The 24,018-nt window shown below is 46.5% G+C and overlaps 1 protein-coding gene across 4 annotated transcripts in view; it reads left to right on the top strand.

Annotated features, from left to right (window-relative positions):
* The window catches only part of LOC142765485 (uncharacterized), a 53,778-nt gene extending 31,674 nt beyond the window's left edge, over positions 1-22,104 (top strand). For 2 of the 4 annotated variants that reach the window (XM_075866532.1, XM_075866534.1), the window contains exons 3-5: positions 7,643-7,799; positions 9,295-9,344; positions 17,573-22,104. In XM_075866532.1, the coding sequence (XP_075722647.1) occupies positions 7,643-7,799; positions 9,295-9,344; positions 17,573-17,671 (306 nt within the window). In that variant the 3' untranslated portion in view covers positions 17,672-22,104. The remainder of the gene's footprint in view (positions 1-7,642; positions 7,800-9,294; positions 9,345-17,572) is intronic. The other 2 variants (XM_075866533.1, XM_075866535.1) reach the window with 1 other exon arrangement.
* The last annotated feature ends 1,914 nt before the right edge of the window (positions 22,105-24,018 follow it).

Below are 24,018 nucleotides of genomic sequence, written 5' to 3' on the forward strand. Positions count from 1 at the left end.
GTTTTCGGACGTTTAACCCCACGTATCAATCAATGAATACACACCAGATATATTTTAGCGTTTACATTCCTGCCCGTTCCACACCTGAAAGCCAGCTTGGTCAGAAACGAGTCGTTTTGAAACAATTTATTCTAATTTGTCAAACAGCGCTTACCAGTGCTGCTAGCATAGAAAATGGGAATACTGATTTTGTTTCCGAGGCGTTTTTGGAATTTGTTACTTTACGCCTGTGGAAATGAAGCTAGAAGTTGTAGCTTGCTGTGCTTAAGTAAAGGGGGGAGCTATACTTAAAAGGCCACGAAGACGACTGTCTGTTGGTGTGTTCGATTTCGATGCAGCAGAAAGTAGAGTAATGACTGAATGCGAAAGGTTGAGTTAGTTGGAACTTCTAGCAGGACATTTTCCAGCGCGATGAGAAAAACCTAAATATGCAACAGAAGAAGAAACAACAGCGCAGTAGGAACGCTGATTTTCTCACTGCCAGCGTTACTATTCTCTCATTTCTTTTTCTCTGCCCCATCATTAAGTTTTCGTATCGTGCTATAAAATGTCACGTTCGAAGGTAATGATAGTTGGTACTGGTCAGTGAGCTCGCTTCCTCAATTCAATCAGTACACGCAGAAATCAGCAGTCCTTAAAAAAAACTACTAACAAGCGGAACCCCATTTCTTAATTGCCTCCCCCATTAAGGCCCTTACGGCTATAAAGTAGCAGCCTTGTTTGCTGGGTGTCCGCGTTACGACACCGTCTCACTGCAAGATTGCACGACTAGATTCCGTGCTGTTAGCGTGCGTCAAAGCTAACGTTATCAAAACCAAAACAGGAGTCATCCACCGTGAAACGCCTCACGACACACTCCAGTTTCCGGAGGTAGTGTGCGCATGCGCGCAGGTGTCGACGAGGCACACGCCGTGAACGTTTGGTGGCCGAGACGCGACGACAAGTGCGGACCAAGTTAGCTATCGTAATTCGAACTTGCAATTGGTTCCTAAAATAAAGAGGCCTAAATGCAGGCCTTTGAAACGGCCTACTGGTGCGCGGCGGACGATCTCGGAGTCCAAGTGCCTCTAGATTTGATTTCGGTAACCTCATCTGCCGTTTGGATTGGCAAGAAGCCCATTTAGATTTCCGAAAAATGAGCTAGCTTTTTGTATAGACCTTCTTGAAAGAGAGAAGAATCTCCCCCTTTCTGTGCTGCTGCACGCGAGCACAGAAACAGACGTCACAGCTTTAGCCTTGCATATTTGGGGGGGCCACGCATGTTAAGCACAGCCCAGAACGGCTTATGGTAGCTCCCAGGGACCCTTCGTTGACAGGTGTTGCGGACTAAAGTTTCTTTCACATTCGCACCCGAGTTCAAGCGTCGCACAATCTTCACCCCCGCTGTCGCCTGTCGGGGTGGTCAGACGAGGTACTATCACTTTGTTTACGTCATACCCGATGATCGGATAACAGTGGCGGAACGCAGGCGTTAAACATAGGCGGATCGCTATTGTTCATGCTCACTCGTTTCTTGCACGTAACCCGCATACTAAAACTAAATATTACTGCCCCCCCCCTCCCCGACAAGTGACGGAAATTATGATTTCTACACAAGAACCCGTTTGAAATCATTGCGCACATCTGTTGTACATTTGGTTTTACTTTTCGCACGCTTTCATTTCTCAATACACATTGTCTGCATGCTTACTCGACGCAACGCTGTAGCGTTATGACGCACTAGTTATACCCAAAAGGTCTGGCGGCTCTTTGTCTTTGTACAGGGCTTCTAAAAGTATTTTTGACATTGGTTAGACATGACAAAGTATTGCATGCTCGGTGATTATTTCGGCAGCACGGCGCCTGTGTTTACAAAATCCTGCTTGCGCAGTCCCAAAGCGGTACACGTTTTGATCGGAACGTGGAGCATGCGTATGTTTCTCGAGACCTCTCTTCTGAAGATTGCTGTTGTAGGAAAAGGCCAGCTGCTTTTTGAATAACTGTTTTTTTTTTTTTCATTGTACGCAGAGCTCTATGTATAGATACTTTTCGCAGCACTTGCGCTGTCATTTCCTTTCGAAAGCTTAAGTGGGAAGATGGTAATAGATGATTTCTATTACCATCTGCCGGGAATAGATGATTTATTTCTGTAGCCTACGTGACCGCCCACGTAGATGCAGCCAGGGAAGCAAAGAGGAAAAGTGAACGCAAGGAGGTTACCGAAAAAGACTTCGGGTTGTCTGCCGTACAGGGGGGGGGGGGGGTAGAGAAGAGAATGGAAAGGTGAAGAGAGGAAGGAAGAGAAGGAAAAGAGAAAGAGGTAGTGAATTTAAGGCCGCGTGTGGAACTGCAGCGCAAGTCAGAGGCGTTCGAACAGGTCCGTCGTCCTCAAAAAGCACATGAGGGCTCTCGCTGTCTTGTGTGCTGTCGAAATGTCTTGGCGGTGATGTAGTATAGCGCCTGCACAAAATGTGGCCGATCACCCAGTCGCCGCAATGCGTTGGCAAGTGCTTGTCTCGTTCGAGGCGAGTTGAACTCAAAGTGTCGAAAAAAAAATGTTTTGCAGTTATGTTTTGAGGCATGTGGAATGAGTGGGTATGAGGACTAAAATGAAAGCGAACACCTGGCTTCCCCCCTTACACTTACACGCTGGCGAGTGAACTGGCGGCACGTGTTAGAAAAATATACAAGTATGATAAATAAAAATCGCAGCATATTTATGGAGTGAATGATGGCGAGTGGGGCAAAGCATCCGTCACTCAGTCCTTCTTGCGGCCATCCGTTCGTTCGTTCGTTCTTGCTTCCGTCTATACGTGCGTCCTATCGTGCGTCCCTGCGTTCGTCCGTCCGTCCGTTCTCTCATCGTTCATCCGTGAGGGTGGCCCCACCGCGGTGGTCTAGTGGCTAAGGTACTCGGCTGCTGACCCGCAGGTCGCGGGTTCGAATCCCGGCTGCGGCGGCTGCATTTCCGATGGAGGCGGAAATGCTATAGGCCCGTGTACTCAGATTTGGGTGCACGTTAAAGAACCCCAGGTGGTCGAAATTTCCGGAGCCCTCCACTACGGCGTCTCTCATAATCATATGGTGGTTTTGGGACGTTAAACTCCACACATAAATCAATCAATCAATTCGTGAGGGTGTGGCGTAGTAAAATAATAGCTGTTTTGGCGCGTGCGTTCAGAAGGTTGGCGGATGGACAGTGCTGCAGAGCGGCGTGCGCGTAAAGCGGCAGCGCTTCGCGCTCGAAGACCGAACCCCGATGCGCGAGCGCACGAGGCAGAAGCGTGCCGTGAAACTGCGCGGCGGTGCCGACAAGATCCCGTTCTATGAGAACGGGAGGCCCAAGTGGCGTGGCAGCGGTGTGCGGACCCAGCTTCGCTCTACTCTGCATCATTCACCCCGTGGATATGCTGGCATTTTTAAAGACGATAGTCTTTCTTGGGGACCTTCGTCGCAAAAATTTTGATCTCTCTGCCTGTACATTTGTCTGTTTGTCTGCCCTTAACAGTACCCTAAACGGCACCAAAGTGGTCAAACGATACTCCAAACGGCCGACCCCACCCGCAGCGCCCACCAATATTGCTCAAGATTGAGCGTTCATACTTGTGTGATTGTCAGTTAAAAAGCAATTATTGCGCATAACTGAGGCACCATAACAACACGTCGATGTTTTATATGTGTGCCTTTGTACTAGAGAAGGCACACGCATGTAATCCTAAGGACCGTACGGTCGTTTATCACGTTGCGCTGACCAGGCAACGCATGCACGAAAAGGCGAGTGTTTCCAAAGCTTTGTTAAGACGAAAAGGTGGTGGCACTTACCCGTCGCCTTGCGTTCAACACCTTGTCACCTGCGACACGGGCGCGCGCGCTTAGTTTTCCAAGATAACTGCCAGATAGCGCTCATGTCTTACGTGTGACGTGACTTGATGTGCTCGTTCACCTCCGCTGCACGCTCGGGGCACTCTAACGCAGCGCCTCCAGAATACTATCGCCGATTTGCTTGTGCAGAACATCAAATCGACGTTGTGTTCACTCTCTCCAGACGCAAGACTATCGTCTTTCGACGAAGTTTGTTGTTGAAAAAAAAAAATAACAGCATATCCATGGAGTGCATGATGATGAGTGGGGCGAAGCGTCCGTCCGTCCGCTTGTTCTTGCTGCCATCCGTCTGTGCGACCGTCCGCACGTCCGTCCGTCTGTCTGTCTGTGCGTCCATTCATGCGTTTGTTCGTGCGTCCGTTCGTCCATCTATCCGTGCGTTTGTCTCTGTATCTGTGTCTGTCTGTCTGTCTGTCCATCTAGTAAACACTCCCAAGTACCATCATCTCGAATCTTTTCATCATATATTCAGCATATAGAAGTACCACCATCCATGGCATTCCAAGGACTAAGCGAAAGGTGGCAATCGCGCACTTTCTTACGGCTTGCGTTTCGTGTCAACTTCCCACCTTTCACCGCTTCCAGTTCATGGCCGTATACTAGCTCACTATATTCATGGCACTGTGGCCCGACCGTCTGAAACCTTGCTACAACCAAGGAGGTTGCACCAAGGAGTTTAACGTATACCAACCCTTTCTGATCAGATAGTGCCCAAAGTGTGTCCTTCTAATACCAGTTTTTTTAATAATCCCGCAATGCTTTGCCAGCAGTAGTGAAGCCAGCTTTTGCCCTGCAAAGACCTCGGGAACATGCGATTTTCTGGTGGTGCCCACTTAGACATAAAGTGGCTTTGATTTGTTAGTCTAAAAGCTACAATAGTTATAAATTACAAGATAGTTCTTTGCGAAGAAATAATTCGCAAGGATTAGTATCGGTGACCAAATCTCCAATGAAATTTGCCTTTAATTTGAGCCTTACTAAAGAAAACTAGTAACATAAAAATGCAATTTAGACACTATCTGGCCCTAAAAGGTTGCCACGTTAAACTCGTTGGGCGTGCGAGGAAAACGCTCCTTCTCAACGCCGAACGCAAATAGCTCATCATGCCCTAATAAGATGGCTGCCGCAGCCGCCATCTTACGATGTGACGATAGTTATAGCACGAGAGCAGAATGACGACAAAGGGACACGGAGACAAGCGCTCATTTCGCTCTCGCGCTATAACTTTCATGTCATACTAACTAGCCCAAACCGCCGCACTTCTGAGTGCCATCTTACGGTTCGTACGGCTTCTTTCGTGGGCGAAAATTTCTACTCCAGCAATTTCTTTTTTCAACCTCTTTGCTTTTGAGTGCCAGGCATTAGCCACGAAGAAGCACCTCCTTCAGCATTGAAACGGCAAGTTATTCATATATACCACTTACCACTGGCAATGGTCATCTCCGGGGAACTATCGTGTTTTCAGCATTACCAGCGAAAAGGCACAATGATCGCGCGTCGCCAGGTCATCACGGCTCAGTGGCGCGCGCTCTCATCTACCATGCGCATACCTCGCCCCACGGAGAAAAGAGGTGGATGCTCTCGCGTGCGCGCGCTTATCCTGCGGTGGGGAAAATCGTATGCATTGGGCTTTCAGCGGAATAGTTCTGTTGCACTTACCAGGCGCACAAAGGTCACTGCACTCGTTGCACTGTATCCGTTTGAGAAAAGGGCGCGCTTTTTAGACACAGTGAAGTAACAACTTCAGTGTGTCTATTAAGTTCATCTTTACTTGTGAGTACGTTTTGTGCGTCATTTGTGCGTGAGAAACGCGGGGCACGTTTTGTTATGCTTGACATTCTTCACGTGACCTTCCGATGTGTTGCTATTCGCAACTTTCACAGATGGTGGCGTCACCATGCGGCATCCATCATAACTGTCGTTTGGGGGATGCCCATGCAGCCAGCCAAGGCCATCATTCACTCGGCCTCACTTTGGCGGCTCGCTGGTGCTTTATATTTTGTCGCTGGTAATTTTTACTGCGGTTGTTGTGAAGTCGGACAGGTACTGCGAGTCGTAGTAGCAATGATTCATTCTTTATTGTTTGCTTGCTGAGCTAGAAGAATCACAAAATATGTTGAATGCCGCTGTGCAGACGCCGTGCAGCCAATGGCGAGGTTTCCTGCTTTGCACGACCACGGCAGCTTGGTCTTCCCCGGCCGTGGCACGAGCAGCGTTCACAAAGCTGTACACCGCAGCACACGATGCGCCCGGCGTTCGAAACTTCTTTTCCGTAAATATACGCCGCACACGCGTTTCTCAACGCGCAGTGTAGGATATAATACATGCCACAATCAATAAACTTCTCAGCAAAGCCTTGACAACACGGTGGCTGCAGCCGAAAATATTACACAGGTGAAGCGACGGGCACACTGGTGGCGGCTGCGACCGCGCCGGCTGCACGATCCCCCAAACGACAGCCATGTTGGGCTTACACCAGTGCCCTCTTTAGGCGGTGAAAGTTGCGAATTACGTTCATTGCTTCGCCTTTGCGGCAAAGCTGTGACATTTAAATGCGGGCCATGTCAGGCATCCGGCGTTGTCCGGGGCGGTGTCCGCGCGCCTACAGGTGTTTTCTCCGCTTTTACTCCTTCTCCCATAGCAACAACTGCGGGCGCGTGCACTTATCCTCGCCTTTTGCAACCGGAGCTTCTGGTGCGAGATAGTGTAGGAGATGGTGGGTGCAGTGCTTCGCCGCTCCTTCTTTCGCCGTGTGCTCTCTCTCTTCCCTGTACCCCACTTTCCCGCCTGTTCGCGCTTCACTCTCGACAACGCCGACTCATATGCTGGCTGGGCGCCTGTCAGGAACATCCGGGAATGTGTGCTCGAGGCGCCGCTATGAAACGCCAATGCCGAGCCGAGGATGCTCTTTGTTTCGTTCACTTCATAGTATTTTTTAACCGTGCACGCTAGCTATTAGTGCTGCACACGCATATCGCGTTTTTACGACAGAAAAACGCCACGTGCAACAAACGGTGCTATTGCCTGCGCGGTGCAAAAAAAAAAGAAAAAAAATATTACAATTGACTGACTTTTTAATAAAGTTTTCCCTCTTTCTTTCTCTCTCTCTCTCTCTCTCTCTCTCTCTCTCTCTCTCTCTCTCTCTAACACTGGCTTCTCACGTGCGAAGCGCCATAATAGAGGCTGCGCGATGCATTCGCATTTCCTCACGGTTCCCTTCGGGGAGGTGGGGGCATTTGTTTTCTGACACCTTGCAGCCAATAGTGCCGTTCTGTCGCGAGAAACGCGGTATGCGTTTCCAGCTCTAGTAGCTAGCGTGCACGGTTAAACACAAACGCTGGTAGCACAAACGCATTTCAAACGAACTGAAACGAGGCACAAACACGTTTCAAACGCACTGAAATGAGGTGGTGGCAAGTCACGCTAAAGTCTAGGAAGTGGGGGCTCCGGTTGCTAGGGACGCGCGCACCCGCGGCTGTTGCTATGCGAGAGGGCAGTGGACTGATCCAGATAGATGCCTGACATAGCCCGACTACGATATGCATTTGCATTTAATAATATGCACGATGGGCGCTTCTGTGTCTTGTCTTCTACGACAAGACAAATACTTTACAGGACGGGCGCTTCTGTCTGGTCGTCCTCAAACGTACCGCTGCAACGTGTTTTGTTCAGTGGGCCTATATTATCTCTTCATTACAGTGCATTGAAGTGGCGTCTCTGCGACACATATGTAAAAGCTCTCTTCTTTTATCTGACCCTGCTCTCTTGCTTTCTCATGCAGCAGAGTGAAGGACGTCTAGTGACGACACCCAGCGGCGAGAAGAACGTGCTCACACTGGGCGCCGAGAAAGGTCTGAGCAAGACTGGTCTCACCGTCAGCATAGTCGTCGAGCCGGTGGACCCATCCGCAGCGGCTTGCGTCGACGATGACCCCTACAGTAAGAAATCAGACTACCTAACACGCTCTCATTAGGTAGTCATGTTTCGTGCATGTGGCACCGGGCAGCGCGATAACGATGACTCAAGAAGACGCACGAATTGCCGCTTTCCCAAATGTCAATTTTTTGTAGCAAATGATTCGTCGTTGTTGGGGTTGATTGTGATTATAATGACCGCGTCTTTCATTACCTCAGGCAACATGAAAGTTTGGCTATTGGGCTTCGTTTTCTCGTCTGATACGTTTAATCTAGCAAAAGAAAATCAATTTTTAATGAATAACCATAACGATAACCAACCATTAAACACCGTGATTAAGCTTTCCTTCAGAGAATATCTTATGCACAAAATTCAATTCGGTGAGGAAGAAAGTTTTATAGAAAAAATATGCTAATTCGTTCGAGAAAGTGCTGTCGCACTAAAAAAAATTTTTGACACCTTTACATTATGAAGTAAAATCTAATGGTCAGTTTCGGTGCAAAACAGTGAAGTAGCGCTTGTTTCCCCGCTGGAGTAGTGGGATAGTGTAGGTAGCGCACAGCCGTCTTGTTCTCGAAGTTGCTGGGGCGTATTTTCTCAAACTCATCTGTTAAAACACCAACGATACATGATATATTACCAGCCTTCTAAGGACCACCTTGTGACTTCAGCGATACGGCACTCTGTACTGCCTGGGGACACCTGTTCTTGTCTAGGTGCTTTAGTATGAGCGTTACTTATACGGCATACCACTTCACACTGTAGGGTAAAAAAAAACGTGTTATTTGACTCTTTTTTATACGTGTGAGAGCCACATATGCAGCACTCTTTTTAGAGTCTAATTGAATCTTTTTCTCACATTAACTCTTCTAATGAGTCAGTGGGACTCCCTAAGGAGAGTCGACATGCATCAAAAGTGTTCTGCACACGTGACTGCCACATGCACAAAAAAAAAAGTCAGTTCTTACCCTATGCGTCGTAGAACTGTCTTAGAGCGTACACTCTAGATCTGTAACTGCTTTAATACGCGTGGACATTGCATTTGTGCCACTGTATTTTGAGAGTCGCATTGACTCTTATCTAATAAGAGTTAAACGCGTGTGAGTCTTACATGTACAAAATAAGAGTTAATTTTTATAGTGTACACTCGGGAACTGTATCTCTTCTTTTATAATACGTAGCAATTTATTTAGAGAGTGTTATACAGTGCTAACTTGAAGAAGCAGTAACGAACCAGCCTTACCACTTGCATATCGAAAAACATCAATATATAAAACTATCCTAAAGCCAGTTTTGTAAGCTATGGTACTACAAGTAACGCTTAGAAACTTTCTCTCAGCTGCACTTGCTTACACTTGGGTATGGTTTTTGTTACTTTCTGTGGTATTTGGATCTGGGAACGCGCAACGCTAATCTTGGAATATTTCTTGCTCGTCAGCACTGTACGTGAAAACTTGTAGACATTCTGATCATTTTCTCTCGACATAACTTTTACAGAATTTTTTTTTTCATTTACAGCCTGCAAAACACCCACACCTGCCGAGGAAGACATGGTTCGAAGCCTAATTGTAAGCTTTTCTCCCCCTCACTCTCTCTCCTACAATGTTTCGTTCGAATTCATCATCATCATCATCAGCCTGACTACGTCCACTGCAGGACAAAGGCCTCTCCCATGTTCCGCCAGTTAACCCGGTCCTGTGCTTGCTGCTTCCAATTTATACCCGCAAACTTCTTAATCTCATCTGCCCACCTAACCTTCTGTCTCCCCCTAACCCGCTTCCCTTCTCTGGGAATCCAGTCAGTTACCCTTAATGACCAGCGGTTATCCTGTCTACGCGCTACATGCCCTGCCCATGTCCATTTCTTCTTCTTGATTTCAGCTATGATATCCTTAACCCCCGTTTGTTCCCTAATCCACTCTGCTCTCTTCTTGTCTCTTAAGGTTACACCTACCATTTTTCTTTCCATTGCTCGCTGCGTCGTCCTCAATTTAAGCTGAACCCCCTTTGTAAGTCTCCAGGTTTCTGCTCCGTAGCTAAGTACCGGCAAGATACAGCTGTTATATACCTTCCTCTTGAGGGATAGTGGCAATCTACCTGTCATAATTTGAGAGTGCTTGCCGAACGTGCTCCACCCCATTCTTATTCTTCTAGTTACTTCAATCTCGTGGTTCGGCTCTGCGGTTATTACCTGCCCTAAGTAGACATAGTCTTTTACAACTTCAAGTGCACTATTACCTATCTCGAAGCGCTGCTCTTTGCCGAGGTTGTTGTACATTACTTTCGTTTTCTGCAGATTAATTTTAAGACCCACTTTTCTGCTCTCCTTGTCTAACTCCGTAATCATGAGTTGCAATTCGTCCCCCGAGTTACTCAGCAATGCAATGTCATCGGCGAAGCGCAGGTTACTAAGGTATTCTCCATTGACTCTTATCCCTAACTGTTCCCATTCTAGGCTTCTGAAAACCTCCTGTAAGCACGCGGTAAACAGCATTGGGGAAATTGTGTCTCCCTGCCTTACACCCTTCTTGATTGGTATTCTGTTGCTTTCTCTATGAAGCACTATGGTAGCAGTTGATCCCCTGTAGATTTCTTCCAGAATGTTTATATATACTTCATCTACGCCCTGATTCCGCAGTGTTTGCATGACGGCTGATATTTCTACTGAATCAAACGCCTTCTCGTAATCTATGAAGGCTATGTATAGTGGTTGGTTATACTCTGAGCATTTCTCTATTACCTGATTGATAGTATGAATGTGGTCAATTGTTGAGTAGCCTGTTCGAAATCCTGCTTGTTCCTTTGGTTGATTGAATTCTAATGTTTTCTTTACTCTGTTAGCAATTACCTTTGTAAATAGCTTGTATACTACAGAGAGCAAGCTGATCGGCCTGTAATTCTTCAAGTCCTTGTCATCTCCTTTCTTATGTATTAAGATGATGTTAGCGTTCTTCCAAGACTCTGGTACTCTTCCCACCAGGAGACACCTCGTAAACAGGGTGGCTAGTTTTTCTAACACAATCTGTCCTCCATCTTTCAGCAGATCTGATGTTACCTGATCCTCACCAGCAGCTTTGCCCCTTTGCATGCTCTCCAAAGCTTTTCTGACTTCTTCTATCATTACTGGTGGGGTGTAATCTGGGTTACTGCTAGTTCTTATAGTATTAAGGTCGTGGTTGTCTCGGCTACTGTACAGATCCCTGTAAAACTCCTCCACTATCTTAACTATCCTATCCATATTGGTAGTTATTTTGCCTTCTTTGTCCCTTAGTGCATACATCCGACTCTTGCCTATCCCAAGTTTGTGGTGAAGTAATTCGTTCGAATTACTTCACCACAAAAACCACCACAATCTTCCTCATTAGCCTGTGCTGCCCTAACCACCACCTAAGACTTTCCTCAGAGATCCTATAGCTGCCGAGTCAGTTGAATTGGTCCCACGCTTTAAAATTTTCAATTCTAGTCCGTGATTGAGTCGATTTTGTAGGCATGACATCAACACCTGTCAATAACATTAGAATGTTATCAGCCACTTGATTGTGCTACTCTTATTTACTCTGTAGATGAATAATATACATATTTGGCTAGATCGCTAGCGTACCTTTCTACACTTCCGGAAAAGAAAAGTGCATGCCGCCATTGATTCCATTTTCCTTGCTTACTTATTCACTGGGAACTCTAGAGACCCTCTATACTAGGCATTCCAAGAACCTCGTCAACAAGTCTCCACTTCCGATGTTCCGCGTATATTCACTTCCGTTTTCCCTTGCAAATTTTCCTTGCGTCACTGCTTCCATGGGCTCTTGTGCGTTCTGCTGAACATACTTGCTCGCGTTATCCAAGACAAACAACCCGCGAACGCTTCCTTATAACTCATCTATGCACAAAAAAAATAGTTTGTTTCTCCCTGAACTATATACCTCTGTGATATCGGTTTACCCGGATACCGGAAAACGCTTCCGGCACTAAAGCGGCGGGCAAAGCTTTGCTTCCGGTACAAAGAACGGAAAAGAGAAAAAAAACTGCATTACATAGCGAAGCGCAGTTCATGAAAGTAGGTGCTTTTCTGCGCATTTTGGGTTTTCGCTGAAAGCCTGATTGATCGCGTCTTTTCGGTGAAGAGAAATAAGGTCATCTTTCCTTCCCTTTTTTTATTTTTCTTCTGCTGCTTTACCATCATGCGGGTGACAGTGTAGTCCTAATGGATGACCGAATGAGTGGCAGCAAAAAACAAAAAAAAACAAAGCATACGATCTCAACCACTGCCGCTATTTATATTTTTCTTTTAATATTTTTCGCTCTTTCTTTTTTTTCGTACACCGAACACGTACTGGAAGACGGGATGAGAAAGTAAAGTCTTGCTCCAAGAACGAGTGCCTTTTTTTGTTCGTCTGTTACGTACACAGGTTTTCGAATGTCGGGAATGGTGTACCCGCGCAAACATACCTCAGCCTACCGTGCTGTGCCTGAGGCGTGCGCTTTATAAAGTACCGTTAGAATGATTGATGGAGCAACGTCCCGAGGCGACGCTTTCACGTGGAAGTGCGTCACGCCATGGCTGGAATAAATTTTGACCAGTCGGAGATGTTTGAGGCGTGCGTAAATAGGCGTGACCACGTCAGTGGACAGCAACGTAGTTAGAGTATCAACGTAGCCAGGATATCAGGAGACGGGGTGTTTAGGCTACCTCACACCTATGTTAGACAAGGAGAGCAGAATTAGACAAGGGAAGCAAAAAGGCAGGTCTTAAAGTTACTCTGCAGAAAACGAAAGTAAGGCGCAACAACCTCGGAACAGAACAGTGCTTCGAGATAGGTAGCAGTGCACTTGAAGTATTAAGAGTATGTCTACCTTAGACAGGTAGTAACCATGGAGCCGAACAACGAGATGGAAGTAACTAGAAGAATACGAATGGGGTGAGTGACTGAGTGAAGAAAGAACTTCATGAGGTCCACAATAGACGAGATTTAACTCTGCGTCACATGGCTAGGCCCACTCGGGGACGGTCAGGTTTAACCGAACCAGAGGGCCCTCGCGCGGGCACTCTGGACGGCCAGGATTTAAGAGGTGAGGTCCTGGGTCATAATTAGCTTGTTCATTTCTTCTTGTTGGTACATTGCCACTATAGCTCAAGAGGAAGGTATATAACAGCTGCATCTTACCGGTACTTACCTACGGAGCAGAAACCTGGAGGATAACAGAGAGGGCTGAACTTAAGTTGATGACGACGCAGCGAGCAATAGAAAAGAAATTGATAGGTGCAAACCTAAAGGACATGAAGAGAGCAGAGTGTATCAGAGCAAACAAGTGTTAACGACATCTTAATCGAAATCAAGAAATGGTCATGGGTAGGGCACGTATACAACGAAGGCAGGATAAGCGCTGGTCATTAAGGATCACAGACTGTATTCTAATAAAAGGCAAAGGTATGAAGGCGAGACAGAACGTTAGGTGGGCAGGTAAGATTAAGAAGTTTGTGGGTTTAAATTGACAGCGCCGAGCGCAAGAACGAGTTAACTGGCGAACTCATGGGAGGGGCCTTTGTTCTGCAGTGGGCGTAGTCAGGCTGATGATGATCATGATGATATGCATGTTTGTATATGTATTTATTTGTGTGTTTCATTTGTATTTTTAAACTGTTCACTATGGTGTGGTGGGTAGTAAAGTGTAACTACCCAAACCTCGCTCACAACCCCTAGCTTCCAACACCTTCCCTCTCCCCTCCCAAAGCCCAGTCGCGTCTTTTTCTTGCTGCTTACGCTTGTGCGAGTGTCATTTTCTATTAGCTGCCCACGTGAATGCGATCACCACGACGGGAATCCGAACTTGCGACTTCCGTTGGATGGTGTAATAACGGAGCAGCAAGAGTGATTTCAGCGATGTTTTGAAATTTCGATGGGCACATAAACTACTATCTGCTGTTTAGTGTTGGTTCGTGCCGAAGCTGCATTTTTTTCTTTTTTGTAATGATGAGTATCAGTCGTTGGTGTCCTTATATGGAAAATATTCTACTGTCGAACGTAAGATGTGCAATCACACTACAATCTAACTTCAGATGAAAGAAAGGAGAGACCTGTGTACTGTGCTATGTCAGTGCGTGTGAAAGGCCAACTCCAGTGATTTTTTGACCATGTCAAGGTAATGGTGTGTCTGTGTTTTTGACACACTCTTGACACGAGTTCAATACCTGCAAAGCTCAGGAAATTTGAAAATGATTTTTAATGAGCGAAAACGCATAATACCAAAACCGAAACCAAACCGAGCGCACGGTCTACGTATGACGTACTGTTTGGTAAGAACCGACATTCGTATACTGGTCTCGCCGGCGCGGTGTGTGAAAACTGTGAAAGTCAGACCAGCGAAGCAGAGGAAAAACAGCACAAAGGAAGGAAGGAAGCTTTTCCGCGCCAAACACTGCTGCTTTCGCAGCAGCGGCCAAAATAGCGATGCCACCGGCTGCGTCGCTTCCGTTGACATGCCAAACGTGACGTCACACACAGTGTTCTAGATATGCAAATATGCACTCTTAATACGCAAAGGAGTGCTCTGGATTAGCTGGAAAAAATTGGTTTCGAGCGTGCGGATTTTGAGAGCGAAGTCTTCGAAGTATTCCGGGCAATGACACTTGCGCTGGTGTCTGCCCGATCCCACTGACTGAAGGATAAGTGTTAACATAAGGAATCCGCCTCGGGGGTAGAGTAGTTTTGCGGTGTATGGCTACAGACCTGAAAGTCGTGGGTTTGATCTTGACCACTTGAAGATCGTACGCTGTGGGATGTCAGTGTACGTGAAAAAACACTGCATAGTGGTATGTCCTGAGCCCTTCAGTACGAGACCCCCTGTATTCACGGAGTAGTCCTTGCAGAGAAACCCAACATGGTTAGCGCACAGATGTCCTACAGAATGTTCCAGCGTCATCACGCTCGGGTTGCTAATTGTCTCCAGCTGTTCCAGCTGCTAGCAAAAGAACATGCGCGGCCAGCCGCGGTGGTCTAGTGGCTAAGGTACTCGGCTGCTGACCCGCAGGGCGCGGGTTCGAATCCCGGCTGCGGCGGCTGCATTTCCGATAGAGGCGGAAATGTTGTAGGCCCGTGTGCTTAGATTTGGGTTCACGTTAAAGAACCCTAGGTGGTCGAAATTTCCGGAGCCCTCCACTACGGCGTCTGTCATAGTCATATGGTGGTTTTGGGACGTTAAACGCCACATATCAATCAATCAATCAATCAATCAAAAGAACATGCGCCTCGTGATGCTTTAAGCACTAACAAGCAGCGATTGCAGGTACATTTGCAATGCGATCGCACGGGGCTTTTTTTTAAGGGCTAGTCGTAGAATAGTGGCTAGCCAGTCGCTGCCTGGAAATAGAAACGACTTCCCAGAGTGCATTCATGCTCATCCTTAATGTGAAGGAACACTTTCAACTCCGGAATACAGCTGGTTTTGGCACGTGCGCAGCCTTGCCGTGTAATCGGAACGAACTTGCAAATAATGGCCGTCTGCAGTTTCGAAAGCGAACTCGTGTGACGTGAACAGTTTGTACAACGCGAAATGTTTGGTGAAATACTAAAAGATAGAGACAGAGACAGGTTGTTAAGCGAGTGCTTTTCAGCTCTTAAAGGCTGAAAACGTGCACGTGAACGTAGCTGATCCCCCTATATTGGGATTGGTAGAACACGAAATTGAAACGTCTTCAGAGAGATAGTTGAGCATTTATTGTTCGTTGTTTCAGCAGCAGCAACAAATTGCAAAATTGCGTTAAGAATGGAAAGCAGCTGAAAACGTGCAGTGTACACCTCAAGTAGAAAGCACGCATGATATTCGTATTCGCAGGACGAGAGCGGACTAACAAATGTCACAGCTCGACACCTAAAGCGGGCTGCTCAAACAAAAAGAAAGACGCACTAAACAAGCGCTCAAGTATACACAAGACAAGCGCGAACAACTGTCACAATTCTTCGTGCGTTTTGTGTCAGCAGCGCGCACTTTTTGTAAACGCGGCCGTGGCAGCGTGCAAAGTGACCTTCGTCCTCCCCGAATAACGAGTCTGATAAGCGCGCGCGCTAGGGAAACCAGAGTCCGTAGAAGCGGCACTTCGGGGAGTCGAAGACTGCGACCTTTAGAGCACGCCCAACACTAGAGTGACTGTATATGCCACTTTTAGGTAGAAAAGTAGCGCATTTGTTTTTTTAGCTCCGCTGGCAACCACGCACTGTGGAGAAGATGGTGCACAGGCCGCACCATCGAAAGCGGTCGCCGTCCACCTGGAATCTATCAAGTGACCGTCATGCGTTCGTAGCTGGTCAGCTACGAACTGTTATGAGCACAATATTTGCGTGGATTCGGCCCCATGTTAAAAAACTGAAAAAAATCGACGCTGTAGGTTTAGTGGGTCACACCTTAAATCTGGGAGGACCTATATTTTGTGTTTCTGAGCTGTTGCTTATCTTTTATAGCTGGCGTCAGTTGACCATGCGGCAGCGGTGGTGCATGTTATTAGGCACTGCGCTACGCTTTTGCATTTTGCGGTGTACCGAACAGACTAAAAATTATGCACAATCTCCTTGAAGGCATCCTCGATGGGATGCGAGGCAGCAGAGGTGCGCACAGCATTCACCCCGTTGAAACGGGCGTAGACGTGGGTGCTGGGAGAACAATTTGAAGTGAAACGCGGTGTAGTGATTTACTTGAGTAAACGTTATTTTCTTTGAAACGCAAAGACACGTGAGGTGGATTGGGTTTCGTGTAAGTTTCATCGCAGATAAACGAGCCGAAAGAGTTGACAGATTTATTTGCGCTTCCGCAGCAGCCGTATATGGACGCAGCCTGCTAGCCATTTGCAATGGCAGGCCGCGTCCGTACGTCTGCTGCGGACGCGCAACTAAATCTATCTAGTGTTTCCACTTGACGAGTGGTCAAGCGTTGCAGGTGGTGGATAGGGTGAAGCGAGAGAGAAGTGTTGCGAGCTGGTGGAGGAGCGATCAGCTGCTGCGGGTGAGGAAGAGAGTGACGTCAACGCGCAGGTGCGATTTGACTTACGCGGAGTAGTTTCAGCTACCGTGGCGAGGGGAGCGTGGTGGGGTGCGTTGGCACGGAGACACGGACGGACAGCGTTACAGAAGCTGGTCAAATAGTTGCTTCACATCTAAAAATGCTGCTTTTGGATTCGCGTGGCACGGTGTCGAAAGCAGATGCTTCTTCTTTCTTCGGAGGTCACAGACGCCAGGCACGTTGACTGGCGATTAAGCCTGTCGCTTCATCAATCAGCGACAGGCTTAAGCAAGTCGCCTGCAAAAACAGAGCGTGACTGTGTAACTATGGTTGCTAACCAGGAAAGATGGCAGACATATGCGCTACGCTGCTCCCGTAGGTAGCATACACAGTTGCTCTACGCAATGCGACCCCGTCGCGCCATCTTGCCACTGGTAACGACAATGTGCTGAAGATCGAAGCTGTAACTGAGCATGACTGTCACTTGTTAAGTTTCGCATAGCAATTGATACTACGTGATAGACAATCGATAGCCATCCAATAGCGAATCGACAATCGATCACTAGCCAATGAACTCCAGATACTGATTGCTTAAGCTTAGCCTAATCATAAATTTACATGACAAGTGCCTTACAAGTTGGTCAATAACTAATCTCACTAATCTCCAGGTAATGGATAAATAATTACCTATGAATACTTTAATTAAAAATGAACCGCTGTCTCTTTAGACTTGCGTCACTTTATGCTGAAAGCTACGCTATTTTTTTTATTCAAGTTATGCTTCCCTTCTGCTGTTTGTTCACGCGCAGATGAACGCCGAACTGCGTAAGGAGGAGTTCGCCAAGCTGCTTGAAGAGCACGCCCAGATCGTCATGGAGATTAACAAGGCCGAGAACAGCCTCGCATAGCCGCTCGTGGTTAAAACAGAATCGCCATCAATGTTACCGCCACCATTGCCACCTCCAGCGCCACTCCACGGCTGGGGGCAGAGCCGCCACCTACGCCAACGTAGTACCACCACCAACACCGGAAGACAGCGTCGGGAGTGTCCCGCAACACTTCGTGCCATTAGGCATCCTGCTAGAAGGTCGGCGTCTCATCACAAAACCGTTTCATTTTGTTTCTTCCTTTTGCGGCTGACGTGTTCTAGAATGAAGGTAGACACTACTCTGGGCTCCTAGGCGTAGCACACTTGTACTATAGAGCGCCTTCCAGTGCCGATATTTGACGTCCTCACGCATTTACAAACGCGTTGTTGGATGTCTCGTCCTTGTTTGTGCAAATGACCTTACACAATGGGCGTTTGGCGTTCTAGTGATCGCACTTTATTTGCACTATCCCTCTGACTTCATCAACTCTGAAAGTTTGCAGAGGTCTGCTATTTTTCGTTACAACCGAGTTCCCTGATATTAGTTTCCCTGAGAAGCACCAACTAACACTGTATAACCTCTCGTGCACAAATTGCAATTCTTACTTATAGTTTGCCTCGTTGGCTGCGTTTGCCACGAGCATGGCAAAAACCACTGGATGTGGTGAGAATAGGAACAGCATTTCATGAAATGAAGGCCCAAGTCTTGCTACTGGGGCTTTTAAAACGTACAACCTTAACCTTCGATCGCCCAACTGTTACATTAAAAACTACTGCGGCCAACGAAAATGAGCTTTGTATAGCAACGACACCTATAGATGTTCAGCCTCAGAGTAGCTGGAAAGTCTGTCTGGAGTTACCAGGCAGGAAGGGAGGCATGCACGTGTGTGTTAATAAGGCGCCTGCCTTCTTATCCACTTTTCATTTCATCTGCTGCCGGTAAGTGGTTTAGACCAGAAGGAACCCACTTGAAATCCAATTAGAGCACAATAGTTTGCGGTAAGAAGTCAACGGGTGTAATAGGTTGAGAATTCGCGGCAACGTTGCTTGCGTTCCTTTGTGATTAACCTTCGCTCGAGATTAAGCCTGAAAGTAGCGTGAGCTTGTATTGCTTGGCATGAGTAACGAATGACATTTTGCATCGACGTAGGGAAACACCCAGACAGTTTTGCGACGTGTTTCACGACGTCGTTAGCTTTCGTCCGCGTTTTTACCTCGCGTAACGACAAGTAGTTAGCGTGACGCATTGGTACTTCACTGGCGCTGTGCGACTCGCGGCTTATCGAACGTTTCGAGAACCTGATTTGCAATTTAGGTTGTTCTATAGAAATAAACATTAGGTGATTGCACTTACGTTCCATGTGGGGGCGCGGTTTTGTTAACAGGTGGGAGAAAAACACTTTACAGAAGTAGCAGGTAAAGCGTAGCAAAAACCGATCACTGGTTGTACTGCGTTTACGAAGGAAAATAAACATAAGGTGCGTGAAACTTTTGGGCTCTCCGTTGATACTATTTGCGAGTTTTTCACCTTCGCTTCGCAATTTAATAGCTGCGAGAAACAAAAACATGAGCGTAACTCTGCCACGGGACTACTCTTATTCCATTTGCGATGACATACCGAGTCGCGAAGGTACAAGCGATTCTTTAAATTTGTAGTGATGTTTGATGCAGCGTAGACATAGCCGCTCGAGACTAAGTGTTTCTTACTTTGGCCTGAACTGTAGTCTCCGATCAGTTGTCCTGTGCTGGTGCAAATATTCTGGGTTCCTCGTACATTTATGGCCAGGTAGGGAACGTTAATCTGCCGACTCATCGACTGCAAAATATCTTTGTTCAAGGGTATCATTGGATATATTTACCAATTATTGAGCACACGTCTTTAGTACACTATGTTTGCAAAACTACTGTTCTTCTGATCAGACGACTACGGTGACTGTCAATTTGTTAACATTTGCAGAAGTCGCAGCCTGATACAATTCTTCTTGGCCGTTTTTAGAGCTACTGATTCTTTCGTTATCAAACATCTTTAACGCATCGCAGATACCAGGAGGACTCTAGAAGAGCAAAGGGCACGCCACAGTGCTGCGATTTTTCTGGCGCCCTTGTATATGCGATGAGTGCAGGATATTCAAGAAGCGTTACCAAATCGATTCCTCGAGAAATTTCTTTGCGGGGCCTTGGTTTATCGTGCTTAGATGGCTCCAGGGTGTAAGAGCCCTTCTGCCGCCAAGGCGACACACATAACGTTCGTCCCATAAAGCCGCACTGAAGGCGTAGCGTGGGGTTGTGCAAACCGAAAATCTAGTAAACAAAATAGGAGACCTACGTTTCTGGGTGTCAACCCGCTGTGGAACATGGATTTAGACATGTAGGGCCTGCACCTAAGTAATGCTCAGGCGTCGTATTTAAACGAAGCAGCACAAATGTGATGTCCTCTGATATAAAAGAACTGTCCGTATCACGAAGAGTGCCAGATCTATATTTTTCTTTCCTCCACAATGATCTTGTCGCCCTTCGTGTCGGACACGTCTGCCATTTCGTGCGTCATTATTTTGGCTGCCAATGTTTGTGTTTGTGTTATTCAAATTTATATATTTTGGCTGCTTTTTACGATTATGGTTGTGTGCTCTCGCTAGATTTACGGAGTGATACAGTCACTCTTGCAGCGATGTACATAGTGTCTATTGTACATTTTTCTTCAGTTGTTTTTTTTTTTCGTCCAACTTAGCTGAAACGGCGTCCAGTAGTTTTGAAACTGTGCGCGCGTTGTAGAGGTATATATGCATGTGTTAGAGGCGTGACTTCTATTTTTTGAACACATGTGCTTTTATTTTCTTTGCGGTAACCGGCGTGCATACACTATGTGAACAGTTGTGATGTCGAGTGGATAAATGAATAACTTGTGCAAAGTGACGTTCGTGATGTTTCCTAATGTACACAATCGATAGAACCGCAATACCCTGCAGCTGATAGCTTTCTTTGAGGGGGGGGGGGTGACTTTTTTTGTTTTTTACAACTTTTTTGTGTGATATTGCTTGCAGAATAATATATGTTGGGATGAAAAAAGGTTGTCACTGTTTCATTGGGTCTGTTAAGCGCAGCGGATAAGTCATCTGGTCGCTTAACTAACGCGCTCATTGTAACTAGACCAGACGCCCTCGTAAGCTGCATCTCGGTACGCTGTAATCGACCATTACACGTGAAAATATAATTCGTGATGTACAAATACAGCATCCGAGAAATGGGTAGTTCTCTATCATACACGTTTCACGCCATCAAAAGACTGAAGTAACGTCAGTCATTGCAGTCTGAGCCTCGGTTCAATGCCGCGTCACCAGATGCCGCCACCAGTGCTACTGTTGCTGATGTACGTCGTCCTATTCCGGTGACGTTTGAATTCATCTATGGCCTATCCGCTGTGCTTGAGTGTTGCCACGCTTCTGGTATGTTGTGTCCCCAACACACTTGTACTGAAATGATTTACGCCCACGTTGTGTCTAATCAAAATTTGTATGACTGTCTCGACGGTGCCGCGAAATTACAATAAGTGGCGGCGTCTGTTGGTGGTTGAAAAAAAATGCCGGCGCAGTGGTGAACAGTTCCTTTTATGTTTAAGTGCTGCTCTCCTTCCTAAGTATTTCAACTGTGTGCATGCGTGAACTTTCCAAGCCACTTGTTCTTGTTGAGTTTGTTCTGTTGTTCGTGCTAATATTTTGCGACGTGTGACGAGGCTGTCATTTGCTAGGAAACTTCTGTTCATAGAAGTGTTCGCCACTTCTGATGGTTATTTATTTTATTTATTATTTTTTTGCGAAATTTCCCCGTAATGATTCCCTGAGCACTGAAGATCTGTAGCAAAAAATGTGATCTAAAGATGAGTACGGCAAAAAAACTTTCTTGCGTATATTTCTACACTTTGGGCGTTTCTCGCGAATTCGGGACTGTGAGGCCAGCTTAGTCACTTGTTTACGACTACTTCAGCTCGTAATGAAATTCTATTCTGAGAGCGGTTAACGTGCCTCGAGTACTACGTCTGGCAACGAATGACTTGCCGCGAAGTTCACTTTAAGCTGGGTCACAGGTGAAGACGTTCGTGAAACCGAGACTCGTATGTTACGATAATTTTTTGTCTAGAATAAAAACGCAGCAAATGTTTGGCTCTGTAAAACGGAAGTGCTTGGGGAGAATGTGCGGGGCATTTATCTTTTTCACATTGTTGTGGCGATTTTGTCAGAGGGTCGTTGAAATTTCCCTGCCTTAGTCGTTCATGCTCTGTCCTCTACGTTATTTAAGTGAGAAACAAAAAAGAAAGAAAACCAAAGCGAAGCGTGTATTTCACTCGCAGTTCGGTAGGAGTGATTGTGATCATGTAGCCGTACAGGAAAACCTGTTTTGTATAGACTTTGTAAGCGTTTGTTCATATAGGTGTATCTTTGTGATTCTTGTTTATACATAAAGTGTCTTCACACCACACCAATGTTCCGCTGTGTTCTTTGTCCGTTCCTTTTTACTCTTCCCTTTCTATTCTTGAAGGTAAAGCTCAATCGTCCTCCAATTTTGTTGTCCATTGGCTCCATAATTATACGTCATATATCTCTTATTTATGTGGCGAAGCGTAGTAAATTACATTTTCGGGGCTTGAAAAATGAAAAGGTGTTCACTTTTACGCTTTCGGCCCTGTACAAATCGACCAAGCAACGAGAAATTTCAGGTAATAGGGAATGAAAAATTAGTTTCAAAAGCACAATTTATGACTTCTAAGCGCCCCTAGTGGAACGCTTCATATGCCATTCCAATAATTCTGTATGTTTCCGTAAGATTACTACAGCAAACATAAGGATTTCTTAAGCTAACATAAGGAAATGTGGGAACGGCATGCGGAGCCTTTCAATAGGGATGCATTGCTTCAAGCTGGACCAGGAGGAGCAGTCTATTGAAGAAAATCGGTAACTAGATCTGGTTTGTTGAGATTAGTTCCCTAAATCTGGTTGGGAAGAGCAGAGATAAGGCAGTACTATAGGACATGTTGACGTATACGTCCCAGAAATTGAAAGGCCGCTAAGGCGACACCTCTGAAAAAAAAAATATACGCCAGGCCTGTGCTGAACGAGTAGCACAGTTACTGTAAAAGCTCCAAGAGCAGCCTCTTGGAGCCTTTTTGAGCTCTTTTGGTCTGCTACAAGAACATTTGCAAGGTACCCACTAAGCCATAACTCAATTTTTGTGTAGTAGAAAGGCATTCACTATGCCGTCCTTCGTCATACTTCTGAGAAGCGTGGTACCAGCTACACACTTGCCAGGAATGTTGTGAAATTTTTTTCACGCTTTGGCTGACGACGATAAAACATTATGCCTGATGTTTTTGTAGGAGGATTGGAGCATTCGACGACCCACTCATTATCAGATTTGGGTGCACGTTAAAGAACCCCAGGTGGTCGTCCGGAGCCCTCCACTAGGGCGTTTCTCATAATCATATGTAGGTTTTGGGACGTTAAACCCCACATATCTATCGAACCCACTCTTTACGCAATTCGCAATGTGTTACGCCTGGTTGTTCCTTTGTTGTTCTAAAACGCATTATTAGGCATATTAACGCGGTTCTTTCCCTAACTGGCCCTCCCTAGGTCAGTTTGCAATCGAATTTCAAGCCCCGGCGTGACTTTGCACTAGAATACTGGGTGGTTACGCAGGGGACCCGGGCGGGAATTCCATTGTGTCCTTGGTGTTATTTGTTTTTTATGTCGTCCGACAGTGGTTACGGACGCCGGCGGCGGACAATTACGACGCACGCTATCCTTGTTGTGATCCCATAACAGCTTTCGCTGTAAAGGTTGCAAAAGCTATTCCTCAATAGGATTACCTGCTCGGAACTGTCGGAATGCAAATCCCTGAATAGAAAAGTGTCGCTCAAAGGTAATCAATAGAGCGATGCGCATACTGGTGAATTTAACCTAAGGGCGATGCCGTTGAAGACGAAGCGACAGCGAGGTGACGAGTGCAGCAACATCAATGACGATGGTGCATTCGCGTCCGCGCGACCGCACCTGGTCCATTATCCGATGACGCTGTTTCGGCAGTTGAGACCAACGAGAAAGACACGCTAGAACAGGGCTGGGAGCTGAGATAGTTCGTTCATTTGAAAAATGTGTGAAGGCCCAATCGCATGCGCGCCATTTTCGAGCGATGCGACGGACGACGGCGACAAACTTGCTCAGTCGCGTCGTGACGGCTGTAACCACATGTCGTTGAGCAAGCGTCATTCTTACCAGATTGAAAAATATCGCGTTCACGACCATAGATGCTGAAAATAAGCTTAAAAGTAGGCGAATGACAACATGCCAAATTTATTAAGAGCAAACTTCATAAGCGCGAAAATTCACGCGACAG

The sequence above is a fragment of the Rhipicephalus microplus genome, chromosome 6 (genome assembly GCF_043290135.1).
Source record: "Rhipicephalus microplus isolate Deutch F79 chromosome 6, USDA_Rmic, whole genome shotgun sequence".
In the NCBI taxonomy this organism is placed as follows: domain Eukaryota; kingdom Metazoa; phylum Arthropoda; class Arachnida; order Ixodida; family Ixodidae; genus Rhipicephalus; species Rhipicephalus microplus.